Below are 9856 nucleotides of genomic sequence, written 5' to 3' on the forward strand. Positions count from 1 at the left end.
GCCACAGGAAGGTTATCCTTGCGTTACGACTGCGTTACAAAGGGGGAGGGGGGTGTAAAAAAAGCTGGATTTTGCGTTACGTAATTTATGGACGGCCCCTAATTTCAAATTATAGAAATAATAATTGTAAATTTTCAAAATTTGTAAACTCTTCAACTTTAAAGATTTACATTTCAAAGTTCTGCAACTTTGAAGTTATAATTGAAAATTCTTGAATTTTGAAAATATAGAATTGAAAATTATTCGATTTTGAAGATGTGAAATTTTAAACGTTTTTTTAGAATAGTTCAATTGAGAAGGTTTGCAATTGAAAATTCTTCAATTTTAACGATTTGAAATTTAAAATTCTTCCATTTTTAAGATTTAAAATTGAAGCTCTATTGATCTAGAATTTTAATAGTTTAAAATAGTGTAATTTTGAACGTTTTTTTTTTTTAATACGTAGTTCAATTTTGAAGTTTTACACTGACAAATTTTAAAATTTTTAAGATTGAAAATGGAAAATTCTACAATTTTAACAATTCTGCTATTTAAAATTCTTTCATTGTTAAGATTTAAAATCGAAAATTTATTAATTAAACATTTTTTAAGTTTAAAATTATGTAATTTTGACCGTTTTCTTGGACAATGTGGTCATGTATAAAGATTTACAATGGAAAACTTTTCAAATTATAAGATTGTAAATGAAAAATTCTTCAATTTTAAAGATTTAAGGTTTCAAATTCTTACATTTTTATCATTTAAAATAGAAGATTCATTAACCTACATTTTTAATAGTTTAAAGTGATGTAATGTTGAACGTGTTTTTGGAATACGTAGTTCAATCTGGATGATTTGCAATGGAAAAACTTCGAAATTTTAAGATTTATAATGAGCGATTCTTCAATTTTGACGATTTGCAAATTAAAATTTGTCCATTTTTAACATTTAAAATAGAAGATTTAATCATCCAGAATTGTAATAGTTTAAAATTATTTAATTTTGAACAATTTCTTGGAATATGTTAAAGTTAAATTTAGAAGATTTGCACTGGAAATTTTTTGAATTTTTAAGACTTACCCTTAGAGATTATCCAATATTAAAGATGTATGAATCAAAATTCTCAAGTATATAAGATTTGAATTTAATTTTACAGATTTATTATACAAAGTTCTACAATTTTCAAAAATTGACATTTTTTTGAGGTACTGAATAGAAAATTATTCAATTTTGAAGATGTATATTTCAAAAGTAGGTCATTTGTAACGTGTTTTTAGAATAATAATAGTAACATATGTGATTTTCAAACTTTTTGTAATATTTCCTTCAATTTTGAAGATTTAAAATGGAAAATGCTTCAATTTTTAAGATTAATAATTAAAGACTCTTCAATATTTAATGGAAAATGAATGATAATTCAGGTGTTTCGAACAGTATAAGTAACTCTAAATTGCATTTAATAAGACATGGCTAAAATTATTTTCAAAAATTTTATAACATAAGCGGGATTGTAGCATTTTTTACGACTTAATACGTGGGAAAAGGGAGGGGTAAAAATGGGAAAAATTGTGTTACGTAATTTATGGGTAATCCCTTATCAGCTTATCTCACCCTGGCAATTTCTCGAGGTACTTGAATTTTTCCCATCTCTCCCGTAGAGTCCATACGAGAAGCTTCATTGACAGTATTTCCCCAGATATCATATACTGGTTTTCTGGCACCAATAACTCCTCCAACCAAAGGGCCGCAACTAATTCCCACCCTCAAGTCGAAATTATTGAAAGAATGAACATTCACGTCTTCTAGGCGACTTCTCATAGCCCCTGCATAATCCACCAATCGACAGAGATGTTCCATTTCGTCCATACTTTTATCCTAAATTTGAATGAAAAAAACATGTTACTACAAATTTTAAGGATATAAACAAAATAAGTCCAAAAGTCGAGGGGAAACAAGTCCTAAAAATGTAGTCCAGTGGATATGCATTACCCTGGATTATATCGGATTACTCTGCCTGATTACTCAGCTTGAAATAGACACACGCGACTTTTCAACCAAAATGGATTACTTTTAAGCAACAAAATAATGTCTCTACCGAAAAATGCGAATTTTCAACAAAATACATGCTTTTTCAACGAAGCAGTTGCATTTTCAAATAAAAAAGATAACTTTTCAACCAAACATTTCAATTTTCATTTCAAAATTAATTTTCAATTAAAAAAGCTATTTTTCAAAAAACTAGTTAAATTTTCTGCCAAAGAAATAGTTCAATTTTCGATTGAAAAATAAATTCTTAACAAAAATTCACAATTTTTCAACAAATTAGATACATTTTCAACCAAAGAAATGAATTTTCAAGTAAAATGAATAATCTTCAACCAAAAATACTTTTTAACAAAGTTTTACAGGATATTAATACACAAGATATTAATTTTTAACCAAAAGAGACGAATTCTCAAGGCAAAATGTAATAGTTGCTATTTTAAACAAAACTAATTTTAATATTTAATTAAAAACATTTGAAGTAAGATTTTCAATTAAACAAATTCATGTTACACAAAAAAGAATGAATTTTTAACAATTTAGTTCAACCAAGAGACCAAGAAGATTAATTGAAAAAATGAATGTTCAACAAAATAGCTGATTTTCCAACTAAAAATGATGATAATAAAAAAATATTATTAATAAAAAATGGAATACCTTAAGTTTATGTTCCAAAAATTAATTTTCAACCAAAAAACGAATGTTGACAAAATAGTTTACTTTTCGGCCAAAAAGGACACTTTTTAATGAAAATTTTTAATTTTCAATTAACTAGATTAGATTTTATCCAAATAGTGGAATTCTGGACCGAAATAATTAATTTTTAACCATATAGATAGATTTTTAATTAAATACATTATTGTTTAACCACAAAAGAAAAGAATTTTCAACTCTTATTTAAATTTCCAACCAGAGACGAATTTTTAACTAAAATGATGAATCTTCAACCAGAAAAATGAATGTTCAACAAAGTAGTTCAACGAAATATTTGGATTTTAAACTGAACAGATTTATTTTCCCTAAATATAAAACAAATTTTCATCAAAATACTTAGATTTTCAACCAAAAACAAGAAACATCCACTGAAAAACACAATAGTTCAACTTTCTAGCAATAAAATTAATTTCTTACTAAAAGTTGGATTTTCAACCCCAAACAGACGAATTTTCTAACAAAAAGATGACTTTTCAATAAAACTGTTGAATTTCCTTCAAATTAGATTCATTTTTCACTGAATAGTTAAATTTTCAAACAAAATTGAGCGAGTATTGTCTCCGAATTTCATCAAAAACTTCCATAAACGGTAGATGTGACGACGAGCGAGAAACCAAAAATTAATTACAAATCGACTTCAGCAAAAACATCATTGTCATGGTTATCTCGAAAACTATAGTAGATGCAACTTTTCCGCTTATGGAAAAAAGATGCGCCATCTAATCTCCTATAAGAATGCATTCATCAAAAATCAAATTTCCAAATTTCGATTTTTAGCTGCCAGGGGCCAACCTCCCCTCCACTTTACTAAGTTATGTCCCGTTCTGGAATCGGGGCACTTAATTATGAATTTTTAACAAAGAATATAAATTTTCTACCGAAAAAGACGGATTTTCCATTAATAACATTATTTTCTGCATTAAAAGTTAATTAATTGGATTACCTAAATTACTGTGAATTACCTGGATTACTTGAGAATTGCCGTGGATTATAGGTAGATTAATCAGAATTACAGCTCGATTATTTGGATTACTCACAATTATATGGATAATAAGCAGATTACGCCCGGTTAGAAATTAATTACAAGAGGATTACGCGAATTAAAAATGGATTACGACAGATTATCAGTTCGGGAGTTGTTTCTCCCTCGCAAAAAGTAACAGAAATATAAATTAAAAACATTACAATATGACATGGATTTAATCCTGAAGCTGCCATATAAGTTGCACCGACAGTTTTTATTTTTTCGATGCAGTGAAATCTCGTTTCATCGAGTAACTCATCAAAATCGGCTGAAAAAGGATTCAAGGATAGAAAAAAATTAGTGATAAAATATCAGAATAAAAATTTTAATTAGATAAAAGTATACCTATAATTTCATTTAGTAAACGAATGCATTCCATTCCTTTGTTCACGTCTTCAGAATAGAATTCTGTGAAATTTGGTACACTTGCAAACATCACTCCAACTTTGTCTCGTGACTGAGAATACAATTCCTGTAATCGAAATAATTTCAAAACGATAATTTTAAAGTAATTTTCTAATTCTATGTTAATTTTATATTAAAAAATTATTCAATTTATTACAAAAAATTTTAATTTTCAGAAAAATAGCTGTTTTTAAAGTTAAAATAATAAAAAATAAAATAGTTAAATTTTCAGCTTAAAAAAATACTTTAAAAAAAGACGAATTTTCAACCAGCTGAATTCAACTGAAAAATATAATCTTTAAACAATATTGGTAAATCTTTAACCGAATATATGAATTTTAAACAAACAAGATTAATTTTCTACCCAAAAAGACGAATTTTCTACCAAATAAATTAATTTTATACCAAATAGTTGAATTTTCAACTTATAAAAGGTAAATTTCCAACAAACTATACCCTAAAAGGCAGTTCTACCCAAGTCGGACAGATCTAAATTGAAATGAGCAGTTCTAAAAGTCAAAATGGGTAGTTATAACATTTTGCTTCCATTCACGTTAAAAAATTGTCCAGAAAATTAAAAAAAACCTAAGGAAATTTATATTATTGCTATTAATAAATTACATCTAAATAGATCTAAAAATACTAAAACAACGATATTTCAAAAAAACGAATGGTTTATATGATGGTTCGTACAGATTCTTAATTCATATTGTTTTCTTAATCATAAGTATTAAAAAGCTTTTTCAAAATTTCTAAACTTAACGATTATTGGTATTAATTTCCGTATAAGCACATATATTATTGACAGAAAAGTGTTTAAGTAAAAATTATGAAAAAAGTAGTCAGTACAACAAATCTGGGAAGCAAAGACCTTTTTTTCAGGCAGTTGCTTACTGTCAGGTCGGGCAATTCTAAATCTTGCTTAGGATATGCCCTGATTTCCAATTAAAAATTGAATAGTTACATTTTCAGTTTAAAAAATTAACTATCAACCAAAAACTAAACGAATTTTCAACAAAATAGTTTAATTTTAAACCAAAAATTTAAATCTTTTACAAAAAAAATGAATTTTTAAACAAAGTAGATTAACTTTAAAACAATTAATTTAATTTTCTACAAAAAAAGGTTTTATTTTAACAGAACAATTGTACTTTTTAACGAAATAATTAAATTTTTAATCAAAAAGTAGATGTCTCATCTGAAAGGGATGAATTTCGAACCAAAAATATAATGGCAGAGTATTCAACAAAAAATTACATTTTTATTAAAAATAGTTGATTTTCTTATTAGATTCAATTAATTGTCTTCATATTTAGGCAAAAATACTAGGAAAATCTGAAAATTGGAAGTTTATGGATAATAGGGGAAAAAATAATGATTCGTCGAAAAAGGAAAATAGGGGAAAGAGCCTGAAATCTGAAATACTAAAGTTTAAATTTAACCCCCTCCACTTATTTTTTATTTTAATGTATAAAAATAATTGTAAATTTCTTTCATTCACCTCAGGTGCTCGATCTTGAGTCAGAAAATGATTAGCCACATGATCAGGTAAAATGTTTTTCAGGAGCTGCATATTATTATGTTTTGATTCAATCATATCAGAAAGCTCCCGCTCAGCCTGTTGTTTCCACAAGAAGTCTAATCTCGACGTTACTTCTACCAAACGTCCATGATAAGTCACCATCACCAGAAAAACGATGAGAAAAATTAGCATTTGTGCTGAGAGAGGTATCGCTGTCCTAAAATTAAAGCATTTTTATTTCATATTAGTAATTTGTAAACAGTGATGTGTAAATAAATGACAGGAATTTCCAGGTATTATCAAAAGATTCTAAAAATTAAAAAAAAAACTCTTGAAGATTTTAGGGTAATTTTTTTATTTTGAAATTTTTTTAAAAATTCAGATATAATTGGAGTGATTTTAAGGGATGCTTGAATGTTCTTTTGATAGAAATTAATTCTTTTTTGATTAAATATGTAAATGTTTTTAAATGTAAATGTGATTAAATGTGTAAACTCTAACTTGTTTAACAATTAAACTAATTTGTTAAAAATTCATTTTTTTGTTTGTTTAAAGATACATCAATGTAATTATTGAAAATTAATCAGTTTTTTTGAAAATTTGTATTTTTTGTTAGGAAATTATTCTTCGCCGTAGAAACTATTTTTAAGAAAATTTCAGTTTTCGTTGAGGATTTAAATATTTCGTTAATAATTCATCTTTTTTGGATGAGTACAATAATATTGCACAATATACTCGACTGAGTACTCACGCATTGCAGCCCTCCCGAGGCGAGAGTGGCAGACGTCTCTCGCCCCTTGAGATGAGAAACTGCGTGGGCCAGCAATTCTAGGAATTTGTAAACCGCGAAAAGTTAAACCGACAGTTTGGTGCAAAATTGATATATTTTTTTGGTTGAAGATTCAACTTTTGGTTTGAAGATTAACACTTTTGTTGTAATTTTAATTTAACGTATTTGAAACTTTCAAAAAACTTTTTGAATTTTCCAAGAATTTTAGGAAAAGACTTGTGAGCTATATTTTGAAAGTAACTAAAAAAGTAATGATTTTTATATTTACTGTTAGTGCAAAAAATGGAACTAGTTACCAATGTGTTACTTATTTACAAAACTATCTTCGTTACCACTACCGTTAGAAAAAAAGTAACTAAGAATTACTTCCCATCACTGCTTGTAAAGGATACAAAGTATTAAGTGAGATTGAAGAACCTACTTGTCATTTTCTTCATAAGTGGTAGGAAATAGATCCGGATATATAATAAATATCAGAATCGCATATATCAGCACAATCGCACTCGCGAGGGCAGTTTTCACCAGATAGTATAATTTTAATGACGAAGCCAATGCTATTAAACACAAAATCCAGGTAAAAACTATATACTCAGGACGAATACAATTTTCCCCTTTATAATCCTCGTGCACAAAATAAGTATCGTTCTCGCTCAATGACAAAATCTTCCTAGACGCTAAAAAGTGCATCTCTTGTTCCAGTTTGTGTTTTCTCATATATTTTCTTTGGTGCCTCCATGGACCAGACGTTCGAAATTTTTTATAGCTGCAAGTTAAAAAAAGTTCTTCAGTATGCATGTATATTTTTAGGGTTTCGTAGCCCCAGACACAAAACCCAGTGGACACAAAATTTGGCGACATCTTTTCCGACATTGTTACGACATCTTTGAGACAATTCTACGGCATCCTATGTCCACGTCGTTACGGCCACGTCGTTACGGCCACGTCGTTACGTCGCCAAATTTTGTGCCAACTGGGAACCTTATGCTTTCGGTCAGGTGTCCGTCCGTCCACTGTAATTTTTTCCCAGAAGGGGAAAAATGTAGAGGAAATTAAGGAAATGGGGGAAGGGAAGCTGGGCAAGTGAAAGGAAATAAAGGGTTGGTAAGGGAAATGAGGGGAGAGGAGGTGGGGGATACGTGGCTCAGGGAAGGGAAAGGACAGGGAGAGGGATATTGATACGTAGCGTGAATAGGGGAAATGATTGGCAGTGTGGGAGGGCAGGGTGAGGAAGTAAGGGGGAAGTAAGGAAACGTATGGGGACTAGATCATGGAAGGGGGAAGTTTGGACGGGCTATGAAACCCTTTCTTGTAGGCGCGTGGCGTTTACTTTGACTGATTTTTCAGATACAATAGTTAATCTCTGACCATTATTCATTTACAAGAAAGAGGAAATGGTAATTTAATTATTGGGCCGTTCAAAGATTACATCACACTATTAGGGAAGGGCAAGGTTAACAGATCAAAAATTTTTTAAATGCCTAAAAACACAAGAAAATTCACGATTTTATTTTATAAGTAAAGTATCTCACGGATAGCCTCGATTAAGTTCAACCCGAAGGTACTTGCACATCCAGGTTCTCTTTTGTACGTGGTTCGGGGATATCCCTCGGTTATTTTGAGCCAAGAATGAAAAAAATCGTACAACGCGTTTTTGAGAAAAAAGATTTTTTCATTTTTAACCATTAAAGATCTCATTTTTCTCGAAAACGACGCAAAATATGTATTAGCAGTTAAGAGTTCAAAATTGTTCAGATTCCTGAAATATATTAAATTGTAGCCTTTCCAGATATATATCTTGTTTTATTTAATAAATTTTTCCACAAATATAGAAGAAATTGATAAAAATCGACTAAAATAGCATTCAGTTTGAAGAACTATAACATTTTATTTTTAAAAACGTTTCTTTTTAGTTCACTGACTACCCTGCTTAAAACGTCAGATAAAAACCATTTAGAAACCAGATAGGGACCGGGTAGAAACCCACTTGGTTTCTAACCGTCTCTCACCGGATCTTAACTGGTCTCAATTTCAATATATGGAATATAGCCGGGTCATAACCAATTCTTATATGGGAAATGCTAACAGAAAATAAGTTGGAAAAATCTTTTAACCAGTCCTAACCGGGTTCTATCCGGCAATCGAAAAGAGGAATTAAATATTTTCAAATACCAAAGTTACCTAGTGGGCACAAAATTTGACGACGTCTTTACGACATCGTTACGACATCTTTAAGACATCTTTACGACATCCTATGTCCATATCGTTTCAGTGTCTTTGCGATATCGTAAAGATATCGTCAGATCATACAACTTATTTACGATATCGTAAAGACACCTTAACGACATGGACATGGGATGTCATAAAGTTGTCGTAGAGATGTCGTAACGATGTTGTAAAGACGTCGCCAAAATTTGTGCCCACTGGGTAGGTTCTTACTGGGCTCTAACCGGTTCCTAAAAGGTACTTGGCACTGGTGTGTGTTCCAACCGGTCCTAACCGGGTCTACCCTGAATTTGAGAACCGAAATAAAATATTGTCAAATGCTGAAGTTAGTTTCTAACTGGTCTCTAACCGGTTCCTAAAAGGCACTTGACACTGGTGTGTGTTCTAATCGGTCCTAACCGGGTTTTATCCTGCGATCGAAAACAGAAATTAAATGTTATCAGAGAGATTCCTAAAAGGCACTTGAAAATGGTGTGTGTTCCAACCGGTTCTAACCGGGTTTTATCCGGCGATCGAAAACAGAAATTAAATATTGTCAAAGGCCGAAGCTAGTTTCTAATTGGTCTCTAACCAGTTCCTAAAAGGCAGTTTGCACTGGTATGTGTTCTAACCAGTCCTAACTGGGTCCTACCCGGAATTTGGGAACAGAAATTAAATATTGTCAGACTGAAGTTATTTTCTAACTGGTCTCTAACCGCTTACTAAAAGACACTTGATACTGGTGTGTACTTCAACCGGTCCTAACCGGGTACTATCCGGCGATCGAAAAGAGGAATTAAATATTTTCAAAGACCAAAGTTAGGTTCTTACAGGTCTCTAATCGATTCCTAAAAGGCGCTTGGTACTGGCATGCGTTCTAAGCGGTCCTAATCGGGTTTTACCCTGAATTTGGGAACAGAAATTAAATACTATCAAAGCCTGAAGTTAGTTTCTAACTCGTCTCTAACCATTTCCTAAAATACACTTGATACTGGTGTGTTTTAACCAGTTCTAACTGGGTTCTACCCGTAATTTGGGAACAGGAATTAAATATTGTCAGACTGAAGTTATTTTTTAACTGGTCTCTAACCGGTTACTAAAAGACACTTGATACTGGTGTGTACTTCAACCGGTCCTAACCGGGTACTATCCGGCGATCGAAAAGAGGAATTAAATA

General features: G+C 30.5%; 1 protein-coding gene across 4 annotated transcripts in view; it reads right to left on the reverse strand.

The window, feature by feature from the left end:
- The window catches only part of LOC117168097 (adenylyl cyclase 78C-like), a 57153-nt gene that overhangs the window by 3501 nt on the left and 43796 nt on the right, over positions 1 to 9856 (reverse strand). For all 4 annotated transcript variants that reach the window (XM_033353465.1, XM_033353467.1, XM_033353466.1 and 1 more), the window contains 5 exons: positions 6899 to 7240; positions 5667 to 5904; positions 4106 to 4232; positions 3922 to 4028; positions 1591 to 1854 (listed from right to left, as the gene is read on the reverse strand). In XM_033353465.1, coding sequence (XP_033209356.1) covers positions 1591 to 1854; positions 3922 to 4028; positions 4106 to 4232; positions 5667 to 5904; positions 6899 to 7240 — 1078 coding nt within the window. The remainder of the gene's footprint in view (positions 1 to 1590; positions 1855 to 3921; positions 4029 to 4105; positions 4233 to 5666; positions 5905 to 6898; positions 7241 to 9856) is intronic.

Source organism: Belonocnema kinseyi, chromosome 2, assembly GCF_010883055.1.
Source record: "Belonocnema kinseyi isolate 2016_QV_RU_SX_M_011 chromosome 2, B_treatae_v1, whole genome shotgun sequence".
NCBI classification, from domain to species: Eukaryota; Metazoa; Arthropoda; class Insecta; order Hymenoptera; family Cynipidae; genus Belonocnema; species Belonocnema kinseyi.